Source organism: Thunnus albacares, chromosome 1 (assembly GCF_914725855.1).
Source record: "Thunnus albacares chromosome 1, fThuAlb1.1, whole genome shotgun sequence".
In the NCBI taxonomy this organism is placed as follows: Eukaryota; Metazoa; Chordata; class Actinopteri; order Scombriformes; family Scombridae; genus Thunnus; species Thunnus albacares.
The window spans coordinates 33314059-33335915 of record NC_058106.1 but is presented as its reverse complement, the minus strand read 5'-3'; the positions used below and the strand labels follow the sequence as shown (position 1 = coordinate 33335915).

Here is a 21857-nt window from a genome sequence, read left to right as displayed (position 1 = left end):
TACTTGATGTAACTGTGTACGCACAGTTTTCCTGTGCAATCGGATTGTCTGAAAAACCTGCCCCGAAAGAGGAGGTAATTGTAGCTGTGTCCCAAGATATCTGGAATGTCTTTGGTGAGTACATCATTATTAGTGATAAAAATAAGGGCCAAAACTACAAGAACAAGATGCAAGTTGTAATAAAACCTGAATTTTCCTTTGAGACTCCAAGGATATTTTGTCTGAACTACGTATTTGAAAGTTAATGTATCAACATCCTGCAGCTATATTGGACATTTCAGGTGCACTAATCTTTATTTTCACTTTTCAGTACATGTATGGCTGAACTGTGTGCTGTATTTTTAAGAAATCTGTCTGACTCCCTGACTGCTTGTGTTGTGTGTTTGGTAAAAAAAAAAAAACGTTATCATATTCAGTGAGGATGATGGCCAAAACTACAAATGTTTTTAGTCATGGTGAAACATCTAGCATGGACTGTGGATGATGTTAATGATGAAGATGATGTAGGTACAGTTCTTCCTCACCTGTAGACGGCTCTGTGACTCTGATCCTTCTCCTCTCCATTTATGATGCAAGAGTACAAGCCAAAAGATTCTGCACCTTGAATACCAAGAAATGAGAAAAGAGATGAGGGAAATAAAACAAGGAAGATAACAGTGCTGACTGTCATTCCCTGCATCAGGATGACAAAAAGATTAATGACACTGACTTCAAATTGCTACAAAAGTCTATTATTTGCAAATAGAAAACACCATTAAGACACATTGTATGTTGCTTCAAAGCACACATGCATGCTGTAGAAGCTATAAATCACACTTTAATTAGGCATGAAACAGATGAGCATTGTGTATTTCTACCTACATTCCCCTGAGATATCCTCTACCCTGCCGTGCACTCCTCAGATAAACTACTGTGGAGTTTCTAATGAGTCTGTAAACCATATGGACGGCAACCAAGAGGACAGCGAGGCTTATTAGAGGAAATCACCACATATACATTACGTACAAATCTAGTTCTCTGTCAGTCTCTTTCACATGAATCCTCCCTTCTGCCCATTACTGCTGGCTTCTTTACACATACATACACACCTTAATGTGGGTGGATGTATGCTGATATTTCCCATTGTTTTCCCCCAAAAAAACCTTCAGCTTAATGAAGGCAAATTCTACAATCCTCCATCAAAGGACTCTCCCTTGGCCCACTCTTTCCCCCTGGGAGACCACTTTAAGAGCCATTTTTGTGTAGTTATGAAATCACAGAGTTGCATTTTTGTTAAATGATGTATTCAAATGGTGCCAAGAGCTTAATCTGATCAACACAGGTGTGCGTGTGTGTAATTTTTGTTATCTGAACTTGATTTTTGATGTGGTTTCTTTTTGATTAGAAGGGCACATTTTGTAAATGTTGAACATGTGTCAATTGTACCTTTTCTTTTTTTGCGTATACACACATACTATTAACCTTGTGCTTTCATCTAATCTACCCTAAGAAGTCACATACCTTCAATGAAGCTTGATGTTTACCATGTTCACCATTTTAGTTTAGCATGAATGCTAACATTTGCTAAAACAAAGTACAGCTGAGGCTGCTGGAATGTCATTCATTTTGCAGGTATTTGGTCATTAAATAAAGTATTGGATGATTTGCAATTTTGACCTGATGGTGGTGCTTCACCAAAGTAATTACAATTCATCTTGAGGGGGACACGAATGGGTGTACCAAATATCATAGCAATTCATTGAATAGTTGTTGAGACATTTCACTAAAAACCACATATGTCGACCTCATGTTGACGCTAGAGGAAAAGTCAGGAGGTCATCGAAGTGGTGCACCGACCGATAGACCAACTGATGGCTAAAAACACAAAATGATAGACCACTGCTACTAAAAAATAAAACTGTACATTATTGCTGAACATCATTTGCAAAATCTTTAGTCATAATCATATATTCTCCCATTGTTAGAATTACAATGAGGTTAAATCTCAGTGTCGTTATCCTACAGAAGATCACAATATCCAGTTAAAGCAGTCACGTGGATGATCTGTGCTACACGAGAATATTCCAGCCCCTGAATCTCTCTGTGGCTCTGCCTCAACAGCCACACCGCTTTAAGCCTTTTCCACCATGCTGCCAATTCGGCTAGACAGCATTCACTGCTGTGTTACTGTATGTTTAGAGGGAATTACACCAGAACAACAGCCTGCAGTGCTGATGTGCTTCCTGGCTGCTTCACACATAATTCTGGAGGGAATTTAAAATTAAGAAATATATTCTCAAAATGTAAAATCAAGTCTTAGAAATGGACAGAGGAGAGAATTGTAACTGTAATCTATCTGATAAACGGATGAAAAAGAAAATACTGGTGTTAAAAGAAGCTGTGATGTCACCTAACATCATGAGGCTACGCCATGAGCAAACCAGATGGAGCCTTAGTTTGCATGTCTTATCTTTCTGGCTCCAGAACAAAAGCCAAACCAACACCTAACATTTCACATGTCACAATTTTGATAAGAATATTTACACAAGTTGTGTGACTTCCTGCTGACAAACTAACAAGGTTTAAAAAACACAGTATATGTATTCCTTTTTGGGACATACATACATAAAGCCTCAACACACTGAATTAAACTGATTGGTATCATGACAGTGACTTACTGGAGGAGCGAGAGCGGCCGTTCATGAAGACATTCAGGAACTTCTTGGAGAAGTGCATGTCTGCTTCTGGAGTGGAGTCTTCAGACAGACAAGCTGTGGCCTCTCTCCTAACTCCTCCCAACCGAGCGCCATCCTCCTCTTCATCCTCCTCCTCGTACTCCTCACCGATGGCCGACTCGTAGGGAGAGGAGACGCAGTTGTCGTAGACGGTGGCTGAGTCGCTGTCATCGCTGTAGCCTTGGTAACACTGCCGGAGACTGACCAGTTCTAGCTGAGCGTGCTCGTCCACCACCAGCGTGTATTTGACCGAATCGTACGAAAGGCCGCTGGCGTCCGAGCTCATGGAAGTCCTTAGCGGAACGGCCCTGCCGCCGCCGCCTCCGCCGCCATCCCCCTTTCCTCCCCCCTTTCTCATCCTTCCATCCATTATTACCCTGTCCACATCCTCATCCTCCCCACAGTAGCTTTCATCTGTGGCATCCACATACTCCACAGATGAGCCGGCTCTCAGCATGACCCCGGCGCCCGTTCCTGCCCCCTTCATACTGAGGTCCAGCGCGAGGGAGGAGCGAGCTGAGAGAGCCATGCTGGGCGGCGTGATGAGGGACTCTACACAGGAAGCATAAGAAGGCGGGGGGATGTAGACCTCGTCCTCCTCGTAGATGGAGGGGTTGGTCCGGTCTGGGAGGGGCTGGTAAGGAGGTGGGCCCTCTGTGTCGGAGCTGATGGACATGCGGCCCTGCTCAGTCTGCTGCGAGAGGAAAGGCCTATCCTGTGCGCTGGGTGGCTCCAGGGGGTCAGCAGAGCGCTGCACAGGAGTCAGATAAATCTCCTCTGTGGGCTCTAGATGAACGTCTGTGTGGTAGCGGATCCTCTCCCGGTGGTGCCCGCCTCCATCCACCTTCCCTGTCGGGTACAGAGGTGCTGGTGTGTAGTTCTGTGGTGGTGGCGGCGCGGGCGGTTTCTCCTGAAGCTTGGAGCGTGTCACCACCGCTACGGACGAGCCGTGCGAGTGTCCAGAGGTGTGGCTGTGTCTGCAGGGGGCGTCAGTGGATGTGCCGCGGTCTTTGGTCTGCGCCCCGCCGCCCTGTACCTTGTCCTCGTCACTCAGACAGCTGTGCTCACGTGGAGGGGTAAGCTCACCTAGAGATAAACAAAACAACACGCACACAGCCAGGAAAACACAAACGCAGACACACAAACACGCACAAAGGCCACACAAACAGACAGGGTAAATATACATGATGGAGACATGACGACGACGACAGACGCACAAACAGGCACGAAGGCAGATATGGCAGCAAATGTACAGACAGAAAAAGTACAAGCACAAAGCACAAACAGGAAGAGAGAAAAGTAGAAATGGTTAGGTAATGGATGTCAGGATTACGCAGCTAAATCCCCATTACTCATCAAATTCAAGTGCAGCTGAGAGAAGGTGATTGACGTGTTATGTCATAATCCATCGGCAGGAAATCCAGGCATGATATTTCATAGTGGATGATGCAGCACTGAAGACTGAAGCCACAGGACAGCGGACGACAGGTGAGGTCCGAGTGAGTGTTCAAATAGGAAGGTTAATTCATGACAATACTGAGACATGTCAGTCTTGTCTCTCTTTGAAAGGAGAGAGACAAGACTGACATAAATCTGTATTTGTGTGAAACCTACTCAGCAATGCATCATTTCGGATGCTATTTGATGCTTATTTACTCGACTAGAATTAACCCTTTTATCATATTCAAAAAGAAAAGCCAGTAATTCCTTGTGGGACTGTACAGACTTGTTCTGTACTGAATCCTTTTAATCTGCAATTTAAAATTTAACAGAATTGTCTCAAATGACTCCTTATAACAAGCTTCTTGTGGCTTAAAATGAGTCTTGTCAGGCAAAATGATGTCATTTGCTCGTTTGCATGTGAATGGCATCCGTTGTGTTCACTAACACATCTGCAGGTTTTATCACATTAAGTACTGAGAATGTTCCAAGTTTGGTGGAAAGGGTGTCCATCTCAGCTTTTCTCTATTTTATCCATGTTGCAATATGTGCTACATGACATAGGCTATTGCCATGTCGTCCTAATAATCAATGCAAATTCAGTAGAAAATATGTGTATTTCATTTTATCGTCATCAAGAACAACCTTGTGAAGTTGCATGTAGTTGGACTGTCAACAAAGCTAGATATGAGAACGGTGAACCTGATGAAGATCAAAGGATCAAACCTTCTCCCATTTCTATTTTTCCTCATGTTTCAGTCGGACACTAGCAAACAGTAAGCTTGCTTTCTTGAGAAAGAAGGCCAAAGGTTTCTTTCCTCCAACTGAAAAAGCTTCTGCTAGTTTGATTTTATTGAGCAACAACATTGGACATCAGTGTTATTCAGTTTCCCAAATCATTCTAATACAGCCTTCAGATCATATTGTTCAGACTATAATTATCAGCAGCCAAATGGTCAATATGTCTGACAGCTATATCCATCCCTCGCAATTACATTGAGATAAAATCCAATATTAACACAATAAATCCAGCTAATTAAAAAGGAAATTGTAATCAGCTTGTATCTGGTCTAACTAAGTGTTAGAAACATTACTTAAAAGTAAAAATGTCCAGCTTTATTTCCATTTATTTACAAGGCTATCAGTGGGCAGGTCAGAGTAATGCTCCCAAGTCAGAATAAAGGGATGTATTTCTGTTCCTCCCATTCAGCAAACATTGTGTGAGTGCAGAATAAAAGCACAGGCAAGTGGATTTATCCCGACCTTTGAAGGTTGTTTAAGTGTATTTTGAAATGTTTAAGAGTAACAAGTAATATTTTACTTTTACCAACAGTGGTGAGTTGTTGGCAGCTAGTTCGGCCAGTCCCGCCTCACATGATGCTCTGAAAGGAGCTGCAGCAATGACTTGTGACAGCTGCCGGCTAGCTAAGCCTCAAACTGACTAACACACACATACACACACACACACACACACACACACACACACACACACACACACACACACACAGTACTACAGCTAGCTACACTTAGCTTAGCATAATCCAAGCCTTAACACTGTCCCCCGAGGATCAGAAAGAGAGAGACAGCCTGCCAGACTCAATGCAAATCACACACACTTTCAGCCGGTCTGTTAGTAGTACAAGGGCGAATAATGTCAGAGGAAGAATTTTGCTTTAAGCATCCCAGTTAGAATCAACTAAATGAGGAAATTCAGACATTTAAACTTTAAATTTGAGCTTCATGGTGTGAACTGTGGGAAAGTAAAAACTCACCTGTTTTAAGAGGCGAGGACGAGCCCGAAACCTTCTCCTGCCAACTGTATTTCTTCCCGAAGGAGTTGTTATTTAACGTGTCCTGTGTGAAAATACAGAAGAAGAAGAGGTGGAGGGAGTCGTGAGAAAGAAAAACAGATGAAGAGATACACAGAGTCACTGAGTTCTAGATCCTGAAACTCAATGTACAAAACTTTTTGTCTCTCTCTCTCTCACTCTCTCTCTCTCTCTCACACATACACACACACGCACACACACAAAGCTTTTATTCTGTTGAATGAGCAGGGATTCTTTTGTCTGCGCTCCGTGGTGTGCATTTAAAGGGAACCAGACCTTTTCCCCCAACTGGGAACACACACACTCATCCAAAAACAGTGGGGGTCTCTTTAGGCTGTTTTAGGGGGGGTGGATGATAGATTGGAGGGAGCATTTTCTAGAAACCATGATACTTCTCAAGAGCCTTTTTGTGTCTTTCAAATCTAAAGGATAAGTTCATCCAAGTCAAACACAGAACAGTACATTACTGAATGTCCCTTCTCATTTTTATAGATACAGGCAATTAAGAAAAAGAATTGTAAATGGTTTCTGAGAAAAGGCAGTGGCCAAATAGCATAAATTATAAAAGGAGTGGAATGTGCAGCAATCTCCATTAGTGATGTAGAAGTGTACCCTAGGGTGTGTACACAGTGCAAAGTGACATCACTGTTGTGGTCATGAAACAGACTTGATCCTTTCAACCACCGAGGGCAGTGAAACAATTCTTTCAGACTAGTATTAAGTTGAAATTTACCTCATGATAAATATCTATTTATGTCATTAGTATTCAACCAATGAAGAGACATTTTATTTAAAATTTGTGTGAGTTAGGAAGATTTGTCACCTGGGAGCCACCGTATCATAGAAGACAACAACATTTGTTAGCACAACACAGCCAACTCTTTCACCTACACTTATGCTACTTATTTGCCTTCCTATATCAGTATGTTTTGGGGGAAATGTAGTTGTTGCCCGGATATGAAATGGATGCTTGTTTATATAAAGCACAGGACTTTAACAGCAGAGATATGGGTTTAGAACCTCATGCGTTGTTAGGTACAGGCTACAAAATGCTTGTTAGGTTCAGGAAAGGTTGTGATTTTCAGCTTTTGATACTTCAGTGGTACAGACACATATTCAGTACCAAAAACAGTACTGATGTTTGATACCCAGCCCTAGATAGGAGGAGAGGCATACAGAGATGGTGAAGGGGGATTTTTTTTCAACAGAAGAAGAAGAGTGGAAACTCCTGTGACGATGACGTGTCGTCCAAAATAAGACCATGTCCTCCTCCTCCTCTGTCCACCCGCCAGCCACCGACGTGCATGACTCACTTCCCATTTACATGTACCAGGCGGAGACAGAGCTGTTGCTGTGGTAACAAGTGAATCAGCAGGTGGGATAAGGCAGCATCGATCTGAGGAGCGAAGGTTTGTTTTTACCATGGTGACAAAAAAATCAACGCTCAGGGCAGTGACTCAGATGGTGTGTGTGTGTGTGTTTGTGCAAGTATTAATGACTCATGTCTACACGGAAGTGACTCTAATAGAACGTGACCTTGTCAACTACACGGTTTGGCATTGGTCAACACACAGACATACCGCACCACACATAGCAGCAGAAATTACATCAGCAATATTTAAAATCACAATGGCACCGCTTTGCAGAAGAGTTCATTCTGTCTTTCATGCACCGAATGTAATCTAGAGGTTTGGTAATTCCTCCTTTTTTGATTTACGTTCACTAGTTTATGGCTTTGTCCAACACTTCAATCAGTTATGATAACATTGTACTCAAAGTAATTACTGAGATCTGGGAATATGGTTGAAGAAACAGTTGTTAGCTTGTACTGTGGAGGATGTTTACATTACAGTTTGGGTAATAAATTTACTGTCTGCTTCATTATCTGTTTTAAATAAGTTCGACTAACCCTGGGGGGTTTGTTTACAACCTGTCTCATCATCTGACTGCTCGTGTCTCTTTCCCCATCGACTTGTTTTTAGCGATGTCAGTGTTTCCAGATCTCAATAATTGACTTGGTGTCTACAGTGTGAACACCACAACACAACCCCTTTAACTAATTAGCATTTTGTTGATTGTTGCACTACTTTCTTGTGGTTTATGGTATTTCTTATGCACTTGACTTCTTCCAGTTGTTTCTTACTATTATTAATAAAAGAAAAAAAAATCTGTCAGTCTCTCATTGCTGCTAATTGAGAATTTGTACGATTAGGATAAAAGTGTCTGCCAAACGATAAAATGTAAATGTTATTATTACTGATATAAATGCTGGCTAAAGCTAAAATAAGACGAAACCCACTTTGGGGCTGCATCTGGTACCTCCCTCTCCTCTCTATGTATCTCCGATAAGAGGTAAGGAAAGGTTACATGGACAGTGTTAATGCTGTTTTGACCAGCAAATACGGCATGAAATCATTTTTCGGTAATAATTACATACTAATTGTCAGCCCAAATGTCAAACCCTTAATGTCCATGTCTATTGCTGTACTGGAGTGTAGTCTACTGTGTGGATACATAAATTGTAAACACGTACTCACACACACAAACACAAGCACTTAAATAGACCAGGCCAGACCGTGTCGTGGCCAGATGAGCGATTAGTCAGATTTGGATTAGGACCGAGGAATCCTGCCTGATATGGTCGTCCGTCTGGATAATTTCATTCAAGCAGCTTCAGTGGAAACAAGTCTCTGAACAAAACTACTTTCTGCCAAGAGCTCATTATACAACATATGTCTATTTTTTTCTAAATATAGTAATGTTTACTTATGCAGTTTGGATGTCTGCATGAAAATCTGTGTAAACTAATCTATTACTTTAGGAGGTCTAACCCTAAAAGGTCTCACTCCTGCTTTAAGGAACTAACTGATGTTCACCATTTTAGTGCCTCATGATGGCAGATTTTCCAACTTTTTAAGTCTGGGGGGAAACGGAGGACTTGTTTGAGTGCAACATTTTTCTGTCATGAGAGTGATTACTTTTGAATACACAGAAAACTGGCACAAAATGCAAGCACTTAGATCCAAAACACTGCTTTTCATAAAAGCCTCACTACTCTTAACTGTCAGCATTCAGAGCTGCATTTGTTCAGCCACAAAAGTCTGTTACATGCTGCCAAATGATGCAGAGTTAAATGTATATTTTGCATTTTTACCGATCCACTGACCTGGAAACAGTCACCCAGCTCCCTCTCCCTGCTTTTCTCTTACAGTAGTCTGTCTGAGAAAGACTGCCTAGAGATCATCAGCACTCATCTAGCTCATCTCATCTCAGTTTTGTCTGCACCGCCTGATTAAATCTCAGTTTTCACTGTCAGCTCTGTTGGAGACGGTAGAGCTGTAGTGTCTCAATTATAGATGTGTTGCAGAAAAAAAAAATCCACCTTAAAAACACTTTGCTTTAAACCTATTTTGGTGATGTGTTCTATATTTACATGAAAGACGTAGATGAAAGAAATCCTTTCAGTTATGTGGTTATTTTATATCACCGTAATATCTTCAGAATCTGAACAGTTTGTGTGTATATTTCAGACATGGAGCGATTTTTGCACAAAGCCGGTAAACAGTGAATGTGTGAGGCTGAAAAAGAAATCACAAAATCGAGTGAAGAGGAGTAAACAGAGGTCAATCTCTACAACCCAGAAGAGCAAGAAACAGACCAGAAATAAAGGAAACCCCAGGCTGCAACACGAACTGAAATAGACGAGGAAGGCTGAAAGAACAACAAAGAACACGCTACAACTCTACATCTCCTGGAACATGCTGAATGCCAGACACTGCTGACAGTTGTTACTACTACTACTACTGTCACACAAATATCTGATGAACACGCAAAAGTGGCTAGAGCTTACATGTTCAAAACTCTTTTAAATGGCATAAAAAAATGAGCAACTAACAACTGAGCAATCTTTCTAAGGTGACCTTGAAGTTATGTGTACATGTGTCAAAACTGCAGTTGACCCTTTTCTTTACTTTTAGCCATTTAAGATTACTGAAATTCGGGAATTCAACGTACAATATGTGCATGTATGAAGTTCTACCCACATTATGGTAAATGCTTCCTTCCAATTGTGGGATACTGATTGGATTTTAACTTTCTGCTGAATATGTTTTTACAGCAGCTTACGCAGCAAAATGATTTGAAATTCAGATATTCAGACTGATGAACAAGGGGATGAAAGTCATAGTACATCTCACAAAGCTAGAGCCTCACATTAAAACAGACAAATTCATAGTAAGAACACTATAACATCATCTGTAAATATGGCCACACTACACCAGAGGCATTAAAGTCCAGAAATTACCCCAAGATCTGCTGCAGATGGTTATTATCATAATGAGATCTGATTTGTTGCGTCATGTCTTCACACTTCACGGCGGAGTCCACCTCCAGAAAAACTGTTTTACAACAATTTTGAAGTTCTTCACGTTTTTTTATGTCCTAGTTTTTTTCTAGTTGCTGAAGAAAACGAACAACATCCCGAGAGACAAGAAGACTTCCCAAGAACAAAACATTTCAGAGCAATTATTTCCTTTATACTTTCCCGTCCTGACAGCTCAAACACACACACATACAAGCTCACGAGAACAAAGGCGCAGCAGCGTCTACAGTAGTCTTTCTTCCACCTCGTAGAAACTGGGCAAAGAATAAAGCGTAGACAAATATAGCGCTGCTTGGTTGATCATGTTGACAGCCTGCACTCTGGGGGAGTGTGTGCATATACACTGCTGTATATGTTGCATAACAAGTATCATCATACAGGCATATCTATGGAGCCTGGCAGGTATCAGAGTAACATGTTTAGAAAATTTAAAGTGAACATATGAGTATCAAATGTACATTACACACCATGAATCATTTAGTTGCCTTGAATATAATTATTCATGTCCATAAATGACTGTGCCCTCAAATTAGTCAATTTCTTCAAATTAAGACTCAACAATAGCAATAGCTGAAGTCAGGTTGGTGTGGCTAGCTGGGTCAGTTAGGGAGAAGGCTAGCAGCTCTGTTTTTAGTCGTGATGTGTCTCATGGAAATTATTTCCATCAATTAAGAGATCAAATGGAGGAGAATGCATAGAGAATTATCACCAACTCTGCAGTTCTATGGAGTTTTTTAGGCACTTTTCCCACAAACTTTTGGTTTTGCAGCACATTTACTTCCTGATTCAGTTTCACTGCTTTCACTAGCACATCTTCCACCATCAGCAGACAGCCATTTGCAGCAAACAAGCTCTGATAAACCTACCGTACACTACCTGTCCAGCAGCAACCATTGGATTAAAGAGTTAGCTTTTAGCTGATGAGGAAAGAAAGAGCGAGATATTTTTCTCAAGAGTCGGTGGAGACCAAACCAGAACTAAAAGTGAATATTTGACTTATATTAACCAGGTGGACAAAAACAGGAGTCAGAATGAATAATAATGCTGCACAATATCTTGAAGAGGGCATGTTTAGCTAGTATGGTAGCTATAACAAAGTTCTAAGGTGTTAATATATTAGTGCTGTCTCTGTCAGGTTGTTGTGGAGTTCTTATTAATTAACGCATCTTTAGGTTATTGCAATGATTCCATTTGTCCTTTTCCTTTCAGCACTGTTTCTCATAGAGGTTTGGTACTATACTGGGCACGTCTCAACAGCAATCACTTTGATAAGTATGATATTATCATGACTGATAGAAAAGAAGGTGTGATTTTACAGGACAACAGATTGATTTTGTTTTGTTATTTTGTGTGCGTGAAGTGTATTCCACATGAACTTGTAGTCTGCATTGAATACAGACACACACATTTGCTATTTAGTGAAGAAAAATATAGACTTGAGCTCTGTCTGTACAGGAGGCAGACTGACACACATGAGATCAACAGACAGTGATGAACACTCACACATGCCTTCATTGTCACACACACACACACACAGCCTCACCCAAACACACACACTCATGGGTGTATACTTACGAGGACCCTCATTGACATAATGCATTCCCTAGCCTCTAACCCTAACCCTTAATCATAAAACCAAGTCTTAACCCTCAAACAGCCCTTTAAAAGACAAAATATTCTCCCTCTTGAGGTTCGAAGCCCAATTTTGTCCTCACAAATCTAGAAGTACAACAACACACACACACAGTCACGAGCTCTAGCAGCAGTCCAAGACAAACAGAGATGGGCACCAAGGGAAAAAAAATCTGTCTTGACAATTGAGGCTATTGTTCAGTCCAGTGAACACATCCTGTCAGAAAAACAATTATAGTGAATCCAGTGGTGATGCCATACAGATTATACATCATTTAATGTCATATCTGCATGTGAGGAAGGATCCAGACAGGCAGGCATGAAAATATTCACTGAAAAAATAATTTCTCTCCTCCTTCTGCTCTTTGATCAATATTCACTCAGCTGTCACAAATTGTGTGTGTGTATGTGTGTGTGTGTGTGTGTGCAGATAAGGTTAATTCAGGCTCTACCTGTGTGCGTGGCACAATCGGGAAGAGGTTAAGGGTCGTGGGTCTCTTGGGCCGGTAGGTATCCATGGTAACAGGTGCTGCAAGGTCCTTGGTGACTGGCGGGGGTGCGATGGCGGACGCCTTCAAGGACTCTTTGTCACCGCGGTAACCGTCAGCACCGTCAATGAGGTCCAAATGCAGCATCTCTGCCTGGAGCTGGCCAACGGCACCCAGTTCGGCCCTCCCCGACATGCTATTGGTTCCTCGCCTCACATGGCCCTGCAGGGATTGGAGGATACATCCCGTCAGTCGTAGCAGAGGAACAGAAACAGACAGAGAGAGAAAGAGACAGAGAGTGTGTGGATGGGATGAGGAGATTGAGCCGGCCAATTAGAAGCTGCTCTGTCTTCAGCCTGTAACACTCTCACTGCCAGCACTTAGCTGCTTACAGCAGAGAGAGAGAGCAGAGGCTATTCAAAGCATCAGCTTCTCCATGACAGCATTTACCTACAGTAATAAAGTGGATGAATGAAAACTCCCTTTGTTCTGTTAGTAATTGTTCAGTTTCACAGCTTTTTTTTTTCCCATTGTAATCTTTTGACAAGGGCTGCTGTTCAATTTAGTTTGACATGCACAGATGGTAGAGGGATGAAGTCCTGACCTTGCTTGATAATCCTAACTGAATTGCCACTTCACTTCCACTTCATTATTCAGTCTGATGTTGTGTTCATGGTAGCTATTAAGTAGTGACTGATCCGTATCCGTCCCATCCACGTCACTTTTAGGACATTAATGATTTGAATTATGTGTCGAGAATCCCGCAAGTGAAGCCTCATTTTGTCAGTTGATTCACTATAATTTCTTTAGCCATGTCATTGCAGCCCGACAGACAAAATTTCACAAACCTAGTCTTATCTCAAAATAACTACATAACTAACTGTAATGGAAATATAAAAGGGTGATGGAAATGGAGGGCAGTGCCAGGCAGAGCAGCTCAAATTGTTTCTGTTTGTTTACATGATGCTCTCAGCTCCGTTGGTGAAAGCTAGCAAAGTCGACTTTTGAACTAGTGATTTGGCTAACAGGGCTGTCAGCAGCCATGCAAGATAGATGCTCGTTGGATGCACACTTTTTATTTCTTCTTTCTGTAAATGTGATGTTTTCACATTACAGATAATGACCAAAGACATGAAAACACTAATCTTAAAGTGTAACGTAAACGTGAGAGTAGGCTGACTTTAGTGTGAGCTGCTCAGCACTGTAGTGTAACCGGGCAGTGGCTGTGAACAAAAATCATAATCATAGGTACATAGGTAGCTATGTAATCGTGGGTGCACATGACAATATAAAATACAGAAGTCGGTGGCGGTTTGGTTGTGGATTGTAACACACACAGTGTAACGCAACTGGCCGTATTCGAAAGTGGAAAGCCGTTGAGGGATCATATTCTCTTTGCTGCACTAGCGACTCCTACTGGTCGGGCAGGGTGTTTGCACCATGGGTGTTGAACTAGGAGACATAACTTGGACCTCACGGCAGGTTAACACAGGTAGTCAATGTCTGTCATCCCTCCACGGGTTAATATTAGAGTTAGCAAAGACATGCATCACAGAGGGATCTGGATATTATGAACTGGGAGAAAAATTGGAGTGAAATCCTGCAAAAAAGAAAAAAAAGGGGAGTTCATTCTCATTCTCATTGCGCAGAAAGTGAGGTATGATGAAAATTAAAATCACAATGACTATCTCATAATTCTAATATCAAAATATTTAAAACATAATTCAGCCATAGTTAGGTAAAATCATAATTATGAATGTATAAATGATGTCACAATTAAAATACTATGTTATAATTATGAGACACTAAAATGTTTTTGATATTTGGAATTTCTTGATTTTCATTGCCTTGGCAGGTCGGGCTTGTTTTTTCATTAAAATAAAAATTATCCACTTAAATTATTAGTAGAGAAGAAAATAGCACATACCAGTGTAGATCTGTAGCAATTAAACATTTAAATATCTAATGTTTTTGAATTCTTAACTTAAGGTTTGCAGTGCATGGTATAAAGCATCCGCATTGTGCTTTATTTTTTGATAACTGCACGGTTCAGAGTGGACTGTTAAAATGTAAGCATTGTTGAAATACTATATTTTGAAATACTGTCTTAGTTCTATTGTTGTCCAATATAAATTCTAGAAGAGAGTACATTATTCTTTTCTAATTTTTTTGTTTGTGTCATCAGTTCATTAAACCTGCTTGAGCTGTTTTCATTAATGCTACTTAACACAATGCTACAATGTGCTAAACTGAGCAGTTTAATCTTGTGATGAGATTCACTTTAATTGTCTTTAACGGTACTGCTGAAATCAAAGCAACTGACACACACGAGCGTCGTCTGGGAGACAGCAAAAGTCAGAGGTCACTGGGGCAGTACAGTCTGCTTCACTTACCATCACTATCCCTGCAGCTACACACATACACACACACACACACACACACACACACGTGGTAATTCCTCCTGTTGGTTGCTGTAGATGCTTTGACATGGACACCAGAGTCACTGTTAAGGCTATTACAGTCTTCAGCTCCTTCTCTGCTCCACGTGTAGAAACAGACACACAAACACACAAATATTCACATGCATATAAAGTCATTTAAAATTTCAAACCTGGACATATTCTAGTCAAATTTATCTTGTTATCATGTGAACCACAATCTGTTTTTGTCACTATACAAATATAAAGTGAGGTGATAAATGCTAAAATAAATTATAATATGTTATATCTGTATATTATCCTAATTGGGAAATTAATGCACAGTGAAACCCATGAACACAGTGATCGATCAATGTGGGAAAATAAAATTGTAGGACAATAGAAAAGCATATTCCGACAAGAGTAAGCCTCTTTGAGAGCTGCACCAGAGCGGATTCAGAGAGCAGAGGACAACAGTGAAACAGGAACAGCTGCCATAATAAAACCATTCATCACTCTGGACAATTTCATAAGGGAATTGTGAGGTGAAAAAAAAACCTCCTTTCACATGAACTCACATTATACAGCGATTCACTGAACAGCCTTGATATTGTGAGTAATAATCATTTCAAGAATTGAAGCTGAAGCCAAAATAATGAGCACAGTATCTAAAGCCTTGGTATTAAAAGACAGCACATGTGTTCATTTGGACATGCACATACCTTTTTTGCTGCTGAATGACTGTATTATAAAGATTAGTATCAGTGTTTTTTCTTTGTAAATGAAGCAGAGCGGGTATTAACATATGTGCGCAGCTGTAGACAGTAAGCTAACTCACAGTGGGTGAATGGAATGGAGGTTAATCCAATTCCATCGGCTGAGTGTTGCCTTCAAGCACATTTGTATGCAGCAAAACACCAATCACAGATATCCAGAGGTCTCTGTCAAGAAAGAAAGAGGCCTGTGTGCATTTGAGAGAGAGAGAGAGAGAGAGAGAGAGAGAGAGAGAGAGAGAGAGAGAGAGAGAGAGAGAGAGAGAGAGAGAGAGAGAGAGAGAGAGAGAGAGAGAGAGAGAGAGAGAGAAAGAGCTGCTGTAATTGGTTTCTAAACCAAGAAACCTTTGAATTGGGACTAAAATGGAAAGCGGTGTTGTATGCAGCAGCATTCCATTTCAGAGACTGCCTCCTTAAAAGTCCACATTTCTAGAGCGAAAACATCATAACAGGCAGACAGGAACTGTCCTAGGGCTGCAACTTTTTTAATTTAATTAACTTGATCATTTTCTTGATTACTCAATTAATTGTTTGGTCTATAAAACACCAGAAAACAGTGAACAGTATTGCAATTTCCTAGAGCTCAAGGTGATGACTGAATCTGCTATAAAGCAAATTCTCACATTTGAGAACCTAAAAGCATCATTTTTTGGCATTTTTGCTTGGAAATTGCCTCAAATGATTAACTGATTACCAAGATAAATTTTCAGTTGATCGACTAAACAATTAATCAACTAATTATCGCAGCTCTATACTACCCCATGTCAAAAGTGTCTTCAGATGTAACCCAGAAATGCTGCCTGATTTGACCTGAATTGGGAAGGCACAACAGGTTTATCTCAGTAAGCAACTTCCTGTTTAATGATGCACTCAGGCAGTCAAATCACATGACCATGTTACCGCTTGTTCACGCTCGAGATGTTCATGCTCAGGCCATTGTTAAATAAATCCCATGATATGCATTAATGAAAAGCCCACTGCAGAGTGAATCTATGTATAAACCCAAGAGTTTGTTTTGAATGAAACTGTAGAACAAATGCAGCAGAAGAGCAAAAGTCCATAATTGCCAGGCTCCAGAAATGATGTGCACATACAGTTTATAGCTACTGCTGTTTGGCATATTTTCTCACTTTAGACTTGAAGGTCTCTAATGCTTGTTTTGGCTCAGCTCTAGTGAAGAGGATTTTAAGGCCTTTGTTGTTGCCCTGAAGGACCGAGCCAACAGTCCATGAATTACATTCATACTGGACGATTCTGCAGGGCAGGAAGGGTTTATGTCAAATGTCAATACGCTGCACCAATACAGGAAGTAATCTGCTTTTTAAGTAAGATAGTTGACTTGGACACCAGTTTGTGTTTTGATTGATTTGATGCTTCTGTACCTGAGAGCCAATCTGGGCTTTAAACGTTGTACTCTTTTTAATATGTAACAAAGAAAAATATCTTTAAGGGAGCATTTTACAATGTTGCGAGCTTTTGAGAGAGAAAAGAGTAACACAACCTCAAATTATTATGTTATTAATTGCTTCACCATCCTCATCTGTCAATATATTGATCCACCCATCCTGCCATTCTGTCTGTCCATCTATCTACTAATCCATTAAATATGCATAAATCACTCCTCTGATGAGCTGTCAGGAGATGCTCCTGTCACCCCTCTTTCTCTTCCTCCCATATTTTCAGCTCAGTCACATCAAACAACTGTCTGTCTCTGAGTCTACACCTCCATTTCATTCCTTTTTTTCTCCCCACTCTCCTTTCATCCACCTCTTCACCCATCTAAGATCGATACCTGCTAATGCAACGGGTTTCTCCTCGTACTCTCATGTTTTATGACCTCAATTTATGACCGGCCCCTTTAAGAGAGCCCTGGCTCTGTTGCTAGGAGACAAGGGGCTCAGTGACGATGAGGAGGCCGACGAGATGCCGCTGCCCTGAAGATGCTGTGATGCTCGGCTCTTGTCCAACCAGAGCAGCCCAAGCAGGGGAATCACACAGCCAACAAGTCAAATACAACAACACAAGAGTCGGTGCAAAAAAGCTAAAAATGCTAAATCACCAAACAATTGCTGCTAAGAGCTATCTGGTGATTAAGAAGACGCAAGAACCAATGCAATCAACAAAAAAAGATCAGGTATAAATTCAGTGCAAATGTGGATTTAACTGATATAATATTCCTTTAATGGGATATTAAATGTATGAATCATACATTTTTTAAAACGTTGAAGGATTCTATGTTAAAATCATATTTCCATTATTTGAACTTATGGTTTTACTCTGCTGAAAAACTAATCATTTGATTTGTTGTTCAAAAACATGAGACATTACTAAAAAAAAATAAAGATTCTTGTGTTGTCTTCTTGTCTGCTTTTTAATTATGAAAACTCTGAGACTGTTCTTACTTTAAATATCTGAAATATTACAAAAATCCAGGTGAAAATGATTAAAAATATATATCTTGTGCAGCACCAGTATTCTTATATTTACTAATTACATAAAAATAAAAATAAAAATCTGACATTTTTGTTGAGAATCTCCAACCAATCAGCTTTGTAGAGCACAAACAACATGTACACACAGTATCTGGACTGAGACTTAAAGCTGAACTTCATATCAGTATTTCCATAACAACAATGGTGGACAGAAAGTTAGCAACATGCTGGTGAAGAAAGGGAACATCTAGCAACCAGAGAGCCAAATATTTTTCTCAGGATTTGGTGGAGACTAAAACCAGAGATAAAAGGAGCATGAACATTGCACTTTTATTCATCAGGTGGGCAAAACATGACTCAAAATATGAATATTAATGTTGCTTTGTGTCAGCTTGACCTGCAATTGTTTTGTCATTGTGATTGTTTGCTACCACATAACCATAGCAACTATATAAAGGGGTATGTGTTGTTTTTTCAACTTGTTCCAGTCACCCAATGTGGCAAAAATTAAATGAATCCATGCAAACTAGGACAAAAAAACGGTAAAAATCCCTTTACTTTATACCATGTCAATTGTGTGTAATATCGCTGCTGATCAAACAGTGCAGGTGTGCATGGAAATGCATGAATATCAGTGAACGCTTGACTGTCAGTAAACGACAACATAGATGACAGGTGATGATGTTTTAAACAGGATCAGAGACGAACAGGGCTTCTCTGTTTTGTTTGCGTTGATGAAACAGCTTCCTCTCTGCTGTTACCGTATGTGGACGAGATGACGTGAGCAGTATCCATGGAGGCAGTGTGTGTGTGTGTGTGTGTGTGTGTGTGTGTGTGTGTGTGTGGCCCAACACTGCATTTATTTTCAGCTCTAACACGTGCAGTAGGTGAGAGAGACACTGTTGCCATGGAAATAGGTCTCCTTCTACTCTTGCACTGTGTTTTGCTGGACCCTCTCTCTGTCTCTCTCCCCCCCTCTACGCCTCTTTTTTTTTCTTTTTTCTTTGCTCTCTCGCTCAATCTCTCTGTATCTCTACCTCCCTCTGCCTCTCTGGATAATAAGATCTGTTTTTATTGATGTAGACGAGTATTTTCAATACAGCATTTTAAAGAGTTAAAAACCTCTTCCAATCTAATTCAATAGGATTTGTTAACATTATGTTTTCAGAACAATATTGCCAAAACCAGGTTGTACAACAGAGATAAAAAGAACAAGCAACAATTAAAAATATCTGAAGGATTTACACACTCAAGAACACAACATCCCTTGTCTTTAATTTAAATCTGAATTAAAATATTCAGATTTGATGGCATGACTGTTGCACACATTAGTTCTGGTCTTGTGAATTACAATGTTTTATTTGTAATAAAGCTCATATATACTGACCAGCTATAAAGACGTAATTCTTCTCCACAGGTCTCAAAAGTTTTTCAGAATCAGAAACTTTTGTTTTCAAATTTTGGACAACGTTCAGACGGCACAAGATGACTGCAATGTTGCTGTGAATAGCTTGTATTTATGGTGATTTATAACCATAAAATGACAAACTTTGTATAAATCTAGAAACAACCTTAGAGAGCACCTGTTTTGGGGAGAATGTTTTGGGGAAAATAGCATGATATATTGGAGAAAAGTTGTGTGACGCATTTAATTTTGATGCCTGACTGCACTGTCAACAAAAAGCCATGCTGTATTTGTAACTTTGGTTTAATATTTCTATTTGTTTAAGTGGATCTGACATTTGATTTTGCATTGCTTTCTCTATGTCTCTCAGTCTTGCACAAAGTGACAATAGAGGGCAGCCTAGACAGTATAACAAGCCTCGACTTCTTCTATATCTGTGTGTGTAGATACCGACTGTATTATGTGTGTGTTTCTACAGCCACTTAATGTAATTGCTTAATCTATCTGACCGCACCCCGACGCTTGACTTTCTCAACCATCCACACACGACAAATGACTGCTAATCAAATCCATTCACCCCTGCACACATGCATGGAAGCACTCTCTCCTCTCTCTCTCTCTCATGCACACACAGAAAGCGGACATGATAATTCATGTTGTCATTTCATGTCTCTGAGGAACATCAAATCTCTTTATGTTTCACTCTGGACTTGAGCTGCTCCACATTAACCCCTCAGGGCTACAGCCATGTGGACACAGATGGAAATCCATTTTCTCTCTCTTTGTTTTAGGGCCTTTGTCTACCAAAATATGGCCTTTTCTACAGGATCTACTAAATTCAGCAACCTAAAGTTCATTTAGCACATTCATGTCTGTGATTCCACCACATCTGAGGAAACCCAAAGAGTGAGGAAGCCTAAATTAGTGTGAAAACAGACTGAGAATCAGCAGTTTTGTTTGAGAAGCAAGTTCTAAGACAATAACACAGGATTAATGTGTTGTTCTCCTTGTTCTTAGTAATTTAATGCCGTGATACTGTGATATTTTAACAGATGTTATAAAGGAGATATATAGAGATGGAAGGGGAGATAGACCTGTGCAAAAGTAGTGACAATTTGCTAAGTGATTTTTGATCATTTTTCAGTTTTAGAGCATAACCGCATCAAAACAATCAGTAAAGAGAATTAAGTTTTGCTTTCCTGAGGCACACATTTGCTCGCTCTCTCTTTATATTGTTCTTTTTTACACCTAGTTGGGAGGTTGACTACACCTAACTTTGTTAAAATGTCAGTAAACACTGCAAGACATTCCCATTCATAGACCTTATATTGACACTACTGGCAAGACCAGCCAGTGACATTCAGTGCTATTAACTCCACCCCAATAGTTTCTGGGATACATGAGTGTATTACCCCCAGAGCAGGGACTTTTTGCGGTCTCTTGGGACTAAATTTAGTCAGTTGAGATGTAAGTTAAGTTCTTTAGGTCCCAAAAATGATCCTAAAAAAGTGCCTGTGGTCGAAAAAGAATATTAGTAAACAGTGTTTAGCTCTGCAAACTCCTGACTTGACAATTCCTGGGCTTCTGGGAAGTACTATCTAAAGAGCAGGGACTTTATTTTTTGGTGATTTGCATGCTACATTTAGAAAATAATGTACAAATGCTAATAAACTTAAATGCAAAATAAAAGTGTGTCGGCTATTTGCTTTTGTATGCATGTTAATGAATATATCCTTAATGAGAAAAAAGGTAAAAGTGAAAAGGGTAAGTGGTACATGATATATTTCCAATACTGGTGCAGTCATCACAAAGATCTTTGTTGGAAAAAATCACAAGTTGTCCGACTGATAAATAAAGTGTTGTGCTTGGTGAGCCTTGGTCAGTATGCAGGATCTTTTGTCCTATGTGGGACAAGAGCTAAAAACTACAATAGAACCAGGTTGCTGCAGTTGAAACTGAGAAACTTCTTGAGCTCCTGCAACATGTTCCTGGAGACATTTTTGTGACTGAAAAGGGCCACAAGCTAGTGAGTAATTCTGAGTAACAATCTCCAGAGTCAATACATTTTAAACTAAAATCTATGACAGTTGCACATTTCGTGTACCGAAAGAGGAGGAGAGGAAGAAGAGAAATAAATGCTCTTTATACTACTGTAGTGTTATAGTTTGGACAACAAAAACTTTAGAAAAAATCTGAAAATGTTAATGTGATTGGAACCAAGTTTGACCTGTAACAGTGTTTTCAATTTATCTGCATTATTTGGACACACCCTCTTTCTGCTGACACACACACACACACACACACACACACACACACACACACACTTACACAGTCATTGCCTTCCCA

At 40.2% G+C, this 21857-nt stretch overlaps 1 protein-coding gene across 2 annotated transcripts in view; it reads right to left on the bottom strand.

The window, feature by feature from the left end:
* Window positions 1-21857, bottom strand: part of LOC122985134 (C-Jun-amino-terminal kinase-interacting protein 1-like) — a 56225-nt gene that overhangs the window by 11381 nt on the left and 22987 nt on the right. For both annotated transcript variants that reach the window (XM_044355531.1, XM_044355540.1), the window contains exons 3-6: window positions 12449-12706; window positions 5927-6008; window positions 2658-3800; window positions 525-600 (exon numbers count right to left, since the gene is read on the bottom strand). In XM_044355531.1, coding sequence (XP_044211466.1) covers window positions 525-600; window positions 2658-3800; window positions 5927-6008; window positions 12449-12706 — 1559 coding nt within the window. The remainder of the gene's footprint in view (window positions 1-524; window positions 601-2657; window positions 3801-5926; window positions 6009-12448; window positions 12707-21857) is intronic.